This window comes from Lithobates pipiens, unplaced genomic scaffold (genome assembly GCF_037356315.1).
Source record: "Lithobates pipiens isolate NorthernLeopardFrog02 unplaced genomic scaffold, aLitPip1_a1.2 Scaffold_30, whole genome shotgun sequence".
Taxonomy (NCBI): domain Eukaryota; kingdom Metazoa; phylum Chordata; class Amphibia; order Anura; family Ranidae; genus Lithobates; species Lithobates pipiens.
Window position 1 is genome coordinate 115,160,522 of NW_027507791.1, and position 15,489 is coordinate 115,176,010.

The 15,489-nt window shown below is 46.4% G+C and overlaps 1 protein-coding gene across 3 annotated transcripts in view; it reads right to left on the reverse strand.

The window, feature by feature from the left end:
- Nucleotides 1–15,489, reverse strand: part of STXBP6 (syntaxin binding protein 6) — a 146,501-nt gene that overhangs the window by 63,412 nt on the left and 67,600 nt on the right. The window contains exon 2 of one of the 3 annotated variants that reach the window (XM_077464782.1): nt 10,201–10,315. The exons of the other annotated variants lie outside the window; for them this stretch is intronic. Coding sequence (XP_077320908.1) covers nt 10,201–10,255 — 55 coding nt within the window. The 5' untranslated portion in view covers nt 10,256–10,315. The remainder of the gene's footprint in view (nt 1–10,200; nt 10,316–15,489) is intronic. 3 annotated transcript variants of the gene reach the window in all.

Below are 15,489 nucleotides of genomic sequence, written 5' to 3' on the forward strand. Positions count from 1 at the left end.
CCGTCCTGGAAGACTGCCCAGAAACACTGTTACCGGTAAGTGTAACTGGTCATTTTCTCCAGTTTTCTTCTAGGACAGCACCCTGAGAGAGGAGCAAGTAGCTCAGGCCTACTTTAGGGTGGGACAACAGCTTTTAGGACCTTCCTACTAAGTGCCAGACCCTGAGGTGACAGCAACTCCACCCTGTAACTCCTTCCTGTCTCAGGAAGGTGCTCTGGCTTGTCTATGTAGCTGCTCTGCATATTTGCTTCACCGATACTCTGGACCTTTCTGCCTAAAAGAGGTCACCAGAGACAGAGTGGAATGTACTTTAGGGTAATTCAGGGATGCCCTACCAGCCTGATCATAGGCTAAAGAAATAGTCTGCTTGATCCATCTCGCTATGGATGCTCTAGACGCTTGCTGACCCTTCTGGCCAGAAAAATTGAGTAATAAATGGCTGAACCTTCTAAACGCTTTAAATTTATTTAAATAAGCCAACAGACAACGTCTGACATCTAAACAATTAAAATAACTTTCTCTCTCGTTCTGAGGATTGGTGCAAAAGGAAGGAATGACAATCTCTTGAGTTCTGTGGAACTTTGAGGCTACCTTAGGGAAGTGTACGGGGTTCCAAGTACAACCCTGTCATCAAATAATAGAAAAAAAGGTCTCTTATTGACAGAGCCTGAATGTCACTCATCTTGGCCATTGTATCCACCAGCAGGAAGGCTATCTTTAAGGTAACCAACTTAAGAGGGATAATAGACAACGGCTCAAACGGTGCCCTGGTTAGCGCTTCCAAAACTAATGTAAGGTCCCAGGGCGGAAATCTGCTCATCTGCACTGGGGACAGTATATGTCTGACCGACAAGAACCTTTTAATCAGGGGATCCAGAGCCAATCTCCAGTCCAAAAAAACAGGACAAGGCTGCAACCTGAACCCTAAGTGTCTTAGTTGGCAGCCCTTGATCCATGCCATCCTGGAGAAAGTCCAGGATGGCAGGGATCGCTCGTTGGGAAGTCCCCTACGCTTGGCACCAGCGCGAAAAGACTCCCCGGACTTGCGTAAATACGTCTGGTAACCGGCTTCCAACTTAAAAGCAGTGTGTCAATTACTCTCTCAGAACACCCCTTTTTTTAGGTTCTCCCTTTCAAGAGGCAAGCTGTCAGCCTAAAGAAGCTGGGATCTGGGTGGTAGACTGGGCCCTGAAGGAGAAGGTCTTGTCTGACTGGAAGGTGCGCTCCTCTGACTCTTGTTCCAGACACCCTGGGCACGAAGTTCCTCTAAATGGGCCCCCCAACCCCAGGCTCTTGCATCCGTTATTATCCTGAGATGTTGGAGTTGACCCCAAAGGTGGCCTTCCTGCAGCCTCTGTAGACTCGTTTACCTCTGCTGGAACGGGGACCCCGTTATCCAGCGTTCCTCTTTCCCCATCCCAGGAGGATAGGAGGAATTGCTGGAGAGTCCTGGAATGGAGCCGATTCCATGTAACCGCTGAGACACAGGATGTCATCAGTCCAAGAACTCTCATGACCCTTCTGTAAGAGACCTATTCCAATTCTAGAAGGATCGCTACTGCTAAAATGAGTCCCTCTACCTTGCCCTGGGGTAAAACAAGCTTCTGTGCTGTTGAATCCACCAGGAATCCTAGATCTTGGTCTGGGCAGGAACCAGCAAGGATTTCTCCTGGCTGATGATCCATCCCAGAGACTACCTTTGCCAGGTTGGAGAAGAAGATCTCGATTTTGGTTGTAAACAAGTAGGTTGTTGAGATCGGGGATCAGCGTTACCCCCTAGACATGAAGGAATGAAACTACCTATGCTAGAATCTTTGTAAACACTCTCTGACTGGCTGCTAGTCCAAAGGGTAGGTCAGAGAACTGCCAGTGCTGCACTTCCTGCTCCGAGGGGATCGCAAACCTTAGAAAAGCCTGGTGCTCTGGAAAGATAGGGACATGAATATAGGCATCCTTCAAGTCTATCGTTATCAAATACGTTCTTCAGAATGTGCTTTCTGAGTATAGACCCTTTCCATACAGAACCTTTTGTACCGCAGGAACATAATTAGCCTCATTAGATTTAATATGAGGCAGTACTTTCCCAAGGACTTTGGGACTATGAAAATGTGCGAGTAGAATCTCTGCCCGCACTGTCCTGCTGGGACTGGAACTATGACCTCCTGCTCTGCCAGCTATCTGACACTGCACAAGATACCCACTGATTTGAGAGGGTCCTTGAGCAAGTGGGTTAAAAAGAAACTTTAGGGGAGTAGAGTAGAGAAACTCTGTAGCCCTCTCTTACAATCTGGAGGATGTGGGGACTCTTGAGTAATCCTTTTTGTACTCACCGTAAAATCCTTTTCTTTGTAATTCACCAACTGACACAGCTCCTTTCTGTAACTAAATGGGTTTGTTAGCCTGCCACTAGGAGAAACTAGGCAAAATTGTAACAATACACAAAATTGTCAGTACCGCCTAGGGGGCGGACCCTGTGCTAACAACCCTCCTTGCTGCCCCAGCAGTTTCAGTACGTCAACAAGCAGTACAACGTAGAGAAAAGGAGGGGTGGGTGCTGTGTCGGTCAGTGAATTACAGAGAAAAGGATTTTACGGTGAGTACAAAAATTATATTTTCTCTGTAATTCACCGACCGACACAGCTCCTTTCTGTAAATAAATGGGACGTCCCCAAGCAGTGCCAAACGAGGGGTGGGAAAAACAGCATAAAAACTTCATCCACCATGGCAAGTGGGAACTAGTGAAACTAAACCCACAAAAACACAGCAATGTGTGGAAAAACATCACTATATAGCCGGGTATCCTCAACAGGATTGATCCCCAAGACCGCAACATTGCGGAAGTAATGCAACCATGCATTAACAAAACAGTACTGCGTTTTTATCAAAAAAAAAAAAAAAAAAAAACAGGAAAACATCTCAACTGCATATATAATTGCAACTACAAGGCCGCCTGCAAAACTTTGCGGCCAGAACAGGCATCAGCTGATGCACTGACGTCTACCTTGTAGAACTCGGTAAACGTATGGACAGACGACCAGGTCGCCGCCTTACACACCTGAGCGACAGACGCTTGGTGTCGGAAGGCCCAAGACGTTCCGAATGCTCTTGTAGAGTGGGTCGTGACTGGAAAGGGGGGCACCTGCCCCTTCAAGGCGTAGGCTTGGACTACAATCTGTCTGATCCACCTGGAAATGGTGGCCGACGAGACCGCCATACCCTTCTTTGGACCAGCCACCGAAATAAACAAACAGTGAGTCTGACTTCCGAAAGGGAGCCGTGGCAGACAAGTACACCTTCAGAGCCCTAACCACATCTGCGTACCAGGGCCACTGAGGCCAATCTGGGGCATCTAGGATTATTGGAATCGCCTCTGCTTCCACTCTGCGAAGCAGACGTGGCAACAGTTTCAGTGGAGGAAAGGCGTAGATCAGCTGGTACTGATCACACGGACCCACCAGCGCGTCTGACGTGTCTGCCCACGGATCCCGTCCTGGACACGAATCTTGGCACGTTCCGATTGAGAGGGGAGGCCAATAGATCCACATCTGGTGTGCCTCACTTCAGGCACAGCAGCCTGAATATCTCCGGATGCAATGCCCATTCTCCTGGGTCCAGCATCTGTCGACTCAGTCTGCCTGCCAATTTTCCACCCCCGGGATGTAAATGGCCGACAGGGCCGGTACGTGTCGCTCTGCCCACCGAAGTATGTGAGTGACCTCCCGAGCAGCGGCTGAGCTCCTTGTTCCCCCTTGGTGATTTATGTATGCCACAGCCGTGGCGTTGTCCGACTGTACCCTGATCGGATGCCATTGAAGACTCAACGACCATGTGTGGAGGCACAGCCTGATTGCTCTCAATTCGAGCAGACTGATCAGCAACTTGGATTCTTCCGTCGACCAGAGGCCCTGAGCTGACTGAATCCCCATCACCCCACCCCAACCGGATAGGCTGGCGTCCATTGGGATCAACGTCCATTGGAGAGGTAGGAACGACTTTCCTGACTGAATCACCGGGGATCTAAGCCACCATAGCAGGGAGTCTCTGATGGACTGGCTCACCTGGATCGAGCGATCCAGGGACAACCTGGATACCCTGGTGTGGAACTGGGCATACGGGAGGGCCTCGAAGGTGGCCACCATGAGTCCCAGGACTTGCATGCAAAAGCGAAGTGGCGACCGCTCACGATTCCACAGTAGTTTTATCGCGGCTCTGAGGGTCTACACCTTGTCTGAAGGGAGAAAGACTCTTGCTTCCTTGGAGTCCAGCAAAAAGCCTAGGTACTCCAGACGCTGGGTCGGTACAACCACCGACTTCTTTGGGTTCAACAGCCACCCAAATTCTTGCAAAGTCTGCATGGGGATCGCAACATCCTCCTCCAACTCTGAGGCGGAAGATGCTCTCAGAAGGAGATCGTCTAGATATCCCACAATCGCGATCCTGCGTTGTCGCAGCAACGCCAAAACTGGAGCCAATACCTTGGTAAAGACTCGGGGGGCTGATGCCAGGCCAAATGGTAGAGCCACAAACTGATAGTGGGCTTCCCCAACTGCAAATTGCAGAAACTTTTGATGCCGCAGACATATGGGTATGTGCAGGTACGCATCCTGGATGTCCAAGGACGCCAGGGAGTCCCCTTGATGGAGTGCAGCGACTACTGAGCAAACTGATTCCACCCTGAACCTCTGCATTTTTACAAAGTGATTGAGGGCTTTTAAGTCCAAGATTGGACGTACCCCTTCCTTCTTGGGAATCACAAACAGATTTGGGTAGAATCCCTGGAAGCGTTCCGATTACGGAACTGGTACAATCACCCCTTGACTCAGCAAGTCCCTTACCGCCCCCAACAGGGCCTCCCGGCGAACCGGGGACACGGGTATGCTGGAGGGGGAAGAATCTGTTTGGCGGCCAAGAGAGAAACTATCTTGTAGCCTGTGGAAATCAAATCGCAGACCCATTGGTCGTATAATCGGGAGGACCACCGGGTTGCAAACTCCTGAAGGCGACCCTCCACCCGAGACATGGGTGGGGGAAAACCTTCATGCGGTAGCACTTTTTGTCGCAGGCTTGCGATGCCAGGGACGCTTTTGTCCATCCGTGGCCGTCCTGTCGGGCTGGGGATGCTTCGCCAAAGCCCCGGTCGGACAGAAAAACAGTTTGTGAGTGGAAAAAGAGGGCCCTTGCCTGTGGCGTGGCTCCTTAGGCTTCCTGGCTTGCAGGAGTAGGGTACTCTTACCCCCGGTGACATTTTTAATAATGTCATCCAATGAGACTCCAAAGAGTCGGTCGCCAAGGAAGGGAAGATCTGTCAGGGCTTTCTTAGATGTCTGGTCAGCAGACCAGCATTTTAACCAAATCAGGTGCCACAGCACCACAGCTGACACTGAAGCCCTGTATAACAAAGGAAGGGTATGCAGGGACACGTCACAAAACATACTTGAGGCCTTGCACTAGTTGGTCCGCCAATTCTACGCAGACAGGAGAAGCCTTCTGCTCTCCCAATACGCGGTGCAAAAGTTTTGCCCACTCAGTCAGTGTCTGTGACACAAGTGCAGATTCCAGTACTGGTCGTATGGCGGACTCCACAATCGCAAACAGGGAATGAGCCACTACCTCGGCCTTCCTGTCCGTGGGATCCTTGAATGCAGGAGTCCCCTCTACCGGGATTGTGGTTACTTTATTTAACCTGGATACTGGCAGGTCCACGACCGGAGGAGCCGACCATTTCTTGAGAAGGCTTTCCTCAAAGGGGTAATGCACCGCCATGTTTTTGGGGACCGAAAAAGGTCCTTTGTGGCCGACCCCATTCCCTGTAGATGAACTTGTCAAAATAAGTCATACGGGAACACCTTAGTTGAACGTGCTGGCTTGCGGGACCCAAAGGGGACCGATACATCAGCAGAGGGATCCGCTGGCTCCTGGATCTTCAGGGTATCACGCACAGCTGTGATAAGTGCTCCAACCAGCACTTTGTCGCGCCCAAACCCGGACAGGGAATCATCCTCACTGTCCGACTGGTCCTGGTCAGCTTGTCTGATAGGTCAGAGCAGGAGTCACCAGCAGCAGCAGGGCCCGAGTCTGCACCAGAGCTCTCCCCAGAGAACGGGGGGGGGGGGGGGGGGGGGGCGGCATGGGCCTTTTTAGCGCACCTTTCCTTCCACGCACTGCCTCTATTTTAGCAACAAATGAGTTAAGGACCGCCGTCACAGTGCCATCCGCAGGTGACCCGGTTGCAATAGCCTGGATTTCGGGGGAAGAAACACCAGTTTCTGAAGCCATGCTGACCCTACCCTGTCTGCCACCTGAAAAGGGGACTTAGGACAGTGAAGGTCCCACCCTCCTAATACCGCTGGCTGGGGGGGGCTCCTAGCACCAGACTCAGGCATTCTGTGTCGGTTAGTAGCCGTGCCTGTAGTCCCCAGGAGGTTACCCAAGTGCAGAGTGAAGAGGCTGTGTCGGCAGCAGCAGTAGAAAAGAGCGCTGAAACGATCTGCAGAGCTTGCACCAGCGTTCAGGGAACGTCCGCTCAGCATCCTGTATACACAGGAAACAGCATGAGCCCATGGCATGCTGTCACTAGAGAGCTGTGGTGAAAAAAAAGCGCTCAGGTTTCAAGAAAATGGCCACCAATAATCTGAATAGGGAAAACCTACAGAAATGGCCGCTTAAGCTCACAAGGGGAACCTGCTCTGCCCCCATTCAAAATGGCCGCCGGACAGCGCCATGCGGTGAATGCAACAGTGCTGCCTCAAACACAGCAAAAAATCTCCTCAGGCACCTTTTTGGGACCCCCCACACCGGAACCAGGACCATCGCCAACAGCACAGACCCCTTACAGGTGAGAGACCAAGCGATCCCCTGTACACACACCGCACAGCAGACACATGCAGCTGGGAGGATAGGGATGTGGGAAAGAAGAGAAGGAGGTGAGGTGGCCCCCGAATCTACCTCTCAGGGAATGCCCAGCTGCTCACCCCACCGAAGCAGGGAGAGCCGTACTTACCAGTCCTGAAGAGCTGGGAGACATTCCATCACAGACCCACTCCTGCGCAGTTACAGGGTGGCTGCTGGCCTCAGTATACTGTGATCCAGACATCAGTAGCCCGGTCATATGTATACCCCGGAGCATTGAAGCTCACCGACCACCTCTAGAGCGGAGCTATGTCGTGGCCTGCCGAGCCATAGCTCCAACGTGCACATGCTCCATGGCCGGATTGGGGAGACTACAAGGATAACTTAACCAGCCTGTCACCCAGCCGGCAGTTGATAGAAAATCCCAAGATCATTCATCTTGCGCAAAAGCATAAGTCCTGCATCAAAAAATGGACCGAAGGGCCCGCAGTGTTCCTAGGTCATTCTCCTTCACTAGGCAAAATAAAAATGAAGCTGCTGGGGCAGCAGGGAGGGTTGTTAGCACAGGGTCCACCCCCTGGGCGGTACTGACAATCCTGTGTATTGTGTTACAATTTTGCCTAGTTTCTCCTAGTGGCAGGCTAACAAACCCATTTAGTTACAGAGAGGAGCTGTGTCGGTCGGTGAATATAAGAGAAACAGGGAACCCTCAAATGCAATACCACACAACCGAGTCTTAGGAGAGTTGTCCCAATCCCAGGTCTTGACCCACAAGGCATTCCTTGCAGGATTTAACAGGGCACCAGTCTTGGGGGTTGTATGCACCGTCTCGACTGCTGCGTCTGTCAGGTAGGCTACTGCCCTACCTATCACCTCTAAAGAGTCCAAGACCTGTTTGGATTTGGAGGTGTGTGACACATGATCCATTAGTTTGGTGACATACATGCGTTCCTCGCCACACAAGCCGAAGCCAAGGCAGGACTCCTTGCCGATGCATTGGCTTCCCAGACCCTGCGCAAGAGAGTCTAGATCTGGTCTCTGATGTTAGCTGCATTCTCAAATGAGAGGTCAGACTGCTTGGACATCTGCGCCAGGGAAGCATCTAATCTTGCTGTTTTAAAGAATCTCTCTTCCTCCTTAAAAGGGAAAGGTTTCCATTTTTTAAACTTCAAACGTTTTCTTTCAGGCTCCTTCCACTCCCTGAGGATGATATCTCTGAGGGCCTGGTGAACTGGGGCTTAACCATGACTCTCTACATTCTGACTTGGGCTGTAGGTTCCTGAATTTCCTCTGACGCATATACTGCCTTAAGGAGGCCCTCCATGTCTTACGCTAAAAAGATATGTCTGCCGGGTCTGGCCAGGTCAAGTCACCGCCACAGGACATTCAAGAGGCTGAGGACCCAGAATAAGCCTGGTGATGAGATGTCAGATGCCCTCAAGAGATTGCTGGAAGTTGGAGGTGAGCGAGTATCTGCATACTCTAGTTTTGTTACAAAACAAAAAATTGTCCCTACATTGGTCCACTAATTGCAAGCTATTCTGCACAAAAGAAGCAGAATAGCCTTATGTATATAAACCTGCTCCAAAGAAACAACTATAAAGTGAAACGACACATTAAAAGAGGAAGGAGACCCCAATGGGTTTTACTTCTTTTTTTCCCCCTGCAAAGTAAAAGGCATAATGGGGCAGTATGCATTGCATACTATCTCATTATGTTGCACTTACCTGCAAATGAAGCCTGCGATGTCCCCGCAACCATCTTCATCCCTCTTCCATCATGGACAGTGGACTCTAGCTCAGTGACTGGCCGAAGTTGCATCACATCAATCCCACGCGGGAGCCGCCGGTCACCGCACAGGCCCTTTAGAAACGGCACATTTGTGCCATTTCTTCGGTGCACATGCGTCCTGCAGGTTTAGGATATATTTCCAGTACCTACAGGTTACATAGTTACATATAGTAGGTGAGGTTGAAAAAAAATACACAAGTCCAACCAATGTGTGTGATTATATGTCAGTATTATTATAGGCTTACCTGTAGGTAAAAGTGGTGTAACTAGGTTTACAACCACTTGAAAGGACAACTTACAAAACAAAATGTAAAATTTCCATGTGCCCTTGCAGTGACTGGCGTTGATCCACTTCTGCAATATGTGTGAAAGTGCCCTGAATCACTTTTCAAAATTGTATCCATCCTCCTGTTACACAATCAGACATTAAAAGTTTTGGTTTAATTTGGATATCAGTAAGGGGTATGGCTGCAAGTATCTAGAATAGGCAGCCAGCCTTTGATGACACAAGAAGAAAAGATGTCAGCACAAGACCCTGCACGCAGTGTTGGAGCTGTGGATTAAAGCAGAAAACACTATTTGCTGGGCACGCGAGTATGTTTTTTTAGGGCAACCCAGGGGTCAAGGTAAGTGGGAAAGAAAAAAAATGTAAAGAGAAGCACAAAGTTAGTCTTTTAGGTCCCATTCACACCTGCACAATGCGTTTGCCATGCAACACCATAGGGCAGCTCATTCACTTGAATTCCCAAAAGTAGCTCCTGTACCTTTTTTTGGAAGTGTTTTGGCATGTTTTCAGGAAGATTTTTTTTGCATGCATGCCCAGATTGAGTAGGTGTGAATGGAGTCTAAGAATCCAATGGGCAATTCAGTCCAGTCAATTCTATTCATAACTAAAATAGGTTGGGATGGACGGTGCAAATTTTCTTTCTTTCCACTGGTTGCAGGAAAGAAATTTGCAGTTCCCCCATCAACAAAGACAATGTTGACAGGGGAATCAGCAATTGTCTTCTCCTACCAGGAGAAGGACAGTGGTTATCACTAGTGGCTATAGCAGCCGCTAGCAATAATCACAAGATAATCTGGCAGGCTGGTTGTACACAAGATGATAGTTTGATCAACTTGGTTCATTCAGCCTGCCCAGTAACGGTTCAAATCTCGGCCAGTTCCTGGTAAACTGGCCAGGGATTTGAACCATGTATGGTCATCACCTAACAACCTAAAAGTGGTGTAAACAAATAGATAAAACAAAAGCACTGTCCAATGCTGGACACCAGACAGGGTTAAGTTGAGCAATAACAAAACAATGCTGTCTGACCTACTGGATCTGATAATGGTAACTGGGAGCATTCAAAGCATTGATCTGGGACACATAAATTAGTACTTAATCCTGGTTCAGGGGCACCTGGGGAGCGCAGACAGAATGATGAATTAACTGTTGGCTCAGTAAAAGCTGTACCACTGCCAGAGTTCTAATGTCAGGTATGCAGAGAGGCAGGAAGAGGAGAGAGAAAAAAAAAACAAGCATATTTAGACAAACTAGTGCTTCACAAATAGGCTTACTTAAAAGATTATTACTGATCTCCGCAACAGCCTTCACTGTGTTGCTTCCCTTCATAATTGCTTTTCAAGAATCCCTTAATATCTAAGGTTTTTATATATAAAACGGCTTAACCACCTGAAAAAAAATAAACAAAATGTTACAAGGAGCAATAAAGGCAACCTGTTACTTGCAATAGTTGGTCATTTGCTGAAGTGATAGCAGTCAATCAAATTATATATTGTCCTGTGCTACCATTCCAAAGGGATTTGTATCCAGTATTTAGGCCCAGATCCTACTGAACAACTCTCACTACTTTGGAACACCTACTGATGTCCAAAGAACATCGCCATGAGAGGTGACTGTTGGCCAAATATGTCCCTGCTGCCACATTTAAGAAATAATGCAGTGGTTTCCCTACTTTGATGATACCCAGATAATATCTAAAAAGAGGTGTATAGTCATTCCATGGGAGAGTAGTCAAACAAATCTTAAGTGAAAGTTAAATCATGGCTAAATTCAGCATAGGGTTTGTAGAGGCTAGCTATAATTTGCAATTATACTGTGCATTCTTGCAAATTATGGAACACTTACCTCTTAGTATGCCGTCTCTCCAGCAGGAACAGGCCCAGGATCCTACCACTTATTTCGGGTCCTACAGAGCTCCATTTTGGCCACTAAAGCACATATGAAAGCCACTGGTATGGCTGAGGAAGTCCACACTAAGCACGTAACGTGTATAGGAACCACCAGTGACGTCATCCCATGGCCATATTGAATGTAATATACTATGTGGGGAGATGGAGACAGAGCCATTACGCATTGTATGAGAACTATGAGTAGGGCTTCAGCCAAAACGTGTTAGCATTTTAAGGATGTCGCTATTGTTGTAAGTGCTCAAATAAAGTTTCATAACAGAGAAAATTTTGGTTTGCCGGCTTTTTTTGGTCTTATGGCATTACTCATTGTATTGATTGCTAATGTCAGCACATTATGTGCATTTATTTTGTATGCTTTTAAAAGTTTATTCAGAGAGTACTATGGGTCCACTTTTGTTTATTACATATGCCCAATATCTATATGAGCGATGCATGTGGAAACAGGAAGAGTGGTGATTATCTGATGCCCGCACATATCCAGAGGATGGTGCTAAAGGACATCATATTCCATAATTTGATACAGACAACAATCTAGAGGGCGATATAAAGTAGTGTTTGACCTCATTATTTCTTGGGAGGTCAAAGTTGGAGGAGAGTACTTAATTATCACATGGTGGATGCACGCATGGCACATTTGTCTGAAGATTTGGAAGATATTTGTCCACGTTTGTCACAGTGGTGATTGGTAGCAAGGTTTATATATAGACTATAATTTATAATTTTATTCTATTTTTATGTTGGCTGCGCTTAGGGTTGAGCCCAATGTTCGTTTTCTTGCAAACGAACCGAACATATGGGGTGTTCGTGGCAAATTGGAGTGCCGCAGAATGCCCCATAATGCACTGCGAGATCGCAGTGCATTGACCTCTGAGGATTAGCCAAAACCTGCTGCGGCGAGAGCCATAATTGGCCAATCACGGCTCAGGGGACCAAGTTCCCACCCCACACTATACAAGGCTGTTTCCACAGCAGCCGTGTATAGTGTGTGGCCAGAGATAGATTGAGCAAGATTAGACAGGCTAGTTAGTGGCATGCAGGCAGTGTATTTAAAATATATCTATATACACACATATAATTTTAGATTATATATAAATGGTGTGGGGGGTCACCCCTACAATCCATACCAGACCCCCTTAGCCAAGCATGCAACCTGGCAGGTCACAATTGGGGGGGGCGATAAGCGTGCGTCCCAACCCCCACCCCCCTGGAATCATACCAAGACATTTGCCCTCAACATGGTCCATCATCTTAGGATGCAAGCAAACAACTGAGGACTCAGAGTGGAGTAGGATTACAGGGACACTCGCAAATTTTTGCCAGTGTCTAATCACTCAAAAAGGTACCATCTTATAACCCAAGATCCTTTGCTGTACGATTAGGATAATACAACCCCAATTCCCCAAAATTTGGGACGCTGTGTAAAAGTCGCACAACATAAACACAAAATGCAATAATTTGAACAATCTCATATTGTATTCACAACAGAAAATACAAGACATGGCAAATACTTAATGCACGATTTTAAGAAAAAAATAAGGTAATTTTGAAATTGATGGAATAACGCGCCTAAAAAAAAAAAAAAAAAAAAAAAGAAGGACAGGGCGACAAAATGCTGACAAAATAAGTGGTACAGCGAAGAGCTGGAAGAACATTTTGCAACTAATTATGTTAATTGGCAAAAGATCAGTAAAATGACTGGGCATAAAAAGGGCATCTTCGAGAGTCAGATGTAAAGATGGGCAGAGCCTCACCAATCTGAAAAGTTGTGTGAAAAATTGTAGAACAATTTCAGAATAATGTTCTTCATTTTAAAATTGCAGACTTCAAAAGATTCAAAGAATCTGGAGAAATCTCAATGCAAGGGACAATGCAAAGTGGAAAACTGTTTTGCGGTCAGACGAATCGAAATTTGACATGTCTTTGGCAACCATGGGTACTGCGTCCTGTGGACTAAAGAGAGGGACCTTTCAGCTTGTTATCAAGGCTCAATTCAATAACCTGCATCTGTGATGGTATGGGGGTGTATTAGTGCATATGGAATGGACATCTTGCATCAGTGGAAATGGAAAAACACCACCAGTAGTAAAAGATGTATATAAGTTTTACAGCAGCATATGCACCCATCCAGATGACATCTTTTTCAGGGAAGGCCTTGCATATTTCAGCAGGACAATGTTAAACCACATACTGTATTTATGACAACAGCATGGCTTCCTAATAAGCGTTCAGGTGCTTAAATGTGACCTACCTGCATTCCAGGCCTTAAATCAATTGAAAGCATTTGCCGCATTTTGAAATGAAAAATACAACAAAGACCCAGGACTGTTGAGCAGTTAGACTCCTATATCAGGCAAGAAAGGGACAACATTCCTCTCAGTTCCCGGGCATTTACAGAGGGTTGTTAACAAAGAGGGGATGCTACATCATGGTAAACATGGCCCTGTTCCAACACAGAGACGTGTTGTTACAATCAATGTCAAAATTACCTTACATTTTTTTTTTTTTTTTTTTAAATGGTACACTTTCTCAATTTAAACATTCAAAACAATTTCCATTTTCAATTGTGAATAAAATATGGGTTTCTGAGATTTGCAAATTAGCGCAGTCTGTTTTTAATGTCGAGTTTACACAGTGTCCCAACTTTTTTGGAATTGGGGTTATAGAATATAAAATACTACTAGTGAGTTTTACCTAGCGAAATTTGTCCTTTAAAACAAAAACTAAAGAGTCCTGCTCATTGGAACATCATCAGAGTAATTACCATGCTTATACAGTTTGGAAACGAGATTCAAATTGGCTTCTCTATCTTCATCTAGGAAGGATAGTGCTTCCACAATGATTGCCAAGGACAGGACTTTAATGTAGCTATTTTCTGCTCTTTTCAAATTAAATTTCTTCTGGGTCAAGTCCTGGCATTCTCCCACTGTATAAAACACAAACACTACTGTGCTGCCAAATACCAGTCTACCAGCCAGTGACAGACACGGCTGCCAACAGAGATAAACTGTAAGAAATCCAGAGAGACCAACAGCCTAGGAAAGACATACAGTATATGATGAGCTTCTACAACTGGACTTTTTAGTAATTCCTTTTTTTAATCATTTATAACGCGTAAAGTTGACAGACACATTACTAGTAAATACAGACTAGTGGATATTGGTAAAAGAGAATGCAACGTCATACAAACATTAGAAAATTCAACAAAAAATAGCCAGTCATAGGAAAATAAAAAGCAAGAGATTTTCAAAACATTGGTACGTTAAGAACATTGAGGACAAAATTACGTGAAACTCTACAAGAAGTATCACAGAGGTAAGAAAGGGGGGATTGAAGCAGACAATGAAAAAGACTGACTTTCCAAGACATCATGGGCCAAAATATGACAAACCGGGTGCTGCCATCAAATTATATATAGGACAGAGAAATATATAAACAAGGGACAAATTAAAGGTCACAAGGGGGATACTGAGATGCTAGTAGATAAGGGGTGAAGGAAGGTGGGGGGGAAAAAAAAAAAAAGTGAAAAGGTATAGTAAAGTGAGGAAGGAAGAAATGAGCAGGGTGCAAGTAAGCGTCCGTGAAAACAAAATATTGCCATGACCTCCATGTTACGCAGAGTAGCTATGACTTCCCTCCATGTTTTGAAGTTTGTTCACCTTGGAGAACCAAAGGGAGGAAGTGGGAGAATTAACCTCCTTCCAGCGAAGTGGAATGCAGGCCTTTACCTCATTTAGCAGGTGAATGTTGAGGGATGCCTTGTATTTCTTGATAGGTCTCCCTGAGAGTTGCCGCAAGCAAGCTGCAGGTTTATAATTCAGATCCACAGAAGTGAGTTTGTTTAATTACACCAGTTACTTCTTGCTAGAACAGCAGGAGCTTCGGCATTGCCAGAAAATGTGAAGGAAGGCGCCACTGTCTGTGCTGCAGCACCAGCAACCACTAGGGATCAGAGGAAATATGTGGTTGTGCTTAGTAGGAACCGGATACTAATTGGGTGAGAAGTTTATAAATCGGTCTCTTGAACCCTGGTGGCCATAGATGATTCCTGAGCAAAATGTAGAATTTTCTCCCCCTGTGCCGTTGTGAAGGACACACCAAAGTCAGATTCCTATTTAGAGACAACTAGACTTTTTAAAAGTTATGTACATCATGCTAACGCCTCATATACACAACTAGTTTTTCTTTGTTCAACCCAGCAGAGACCTAAACAGATGTCAACGGACAAATGGTCTGTTTTTGCATTGGTTAAAATAGCCAGCACAACCAGTGACTCATCTCTGCTGTCAGCGGGGAACTCCCCACTGACAGCAGAATGTAAACAGCATTGGGGGACAGAGTGTACAGCAGGAGAGGGGCAGTGTTTACAGAGTGTGTAGACAGAGGCAGTGTGTACAGTCTCAGTGCCCAACCACCCTGTTTGTTTCTTTTTGTTCGATCAGCGTTGAAGGCTATATCCTACAGCGGTTATCAGTGTATTCTGACCACGGTGAAGTCTCCCCACTATCAGAATACAATATCTCAGTGGGGGGGATTCCCCTATCCACTCCGAGTGTGTAGATGGAGGAATCAAGTGTGTTTATTTTCTTCAACACTTGGACAGAACGAAATAAAAAACGGAGTCAACTATGGATTGCCTAACACTGCATTCAACAT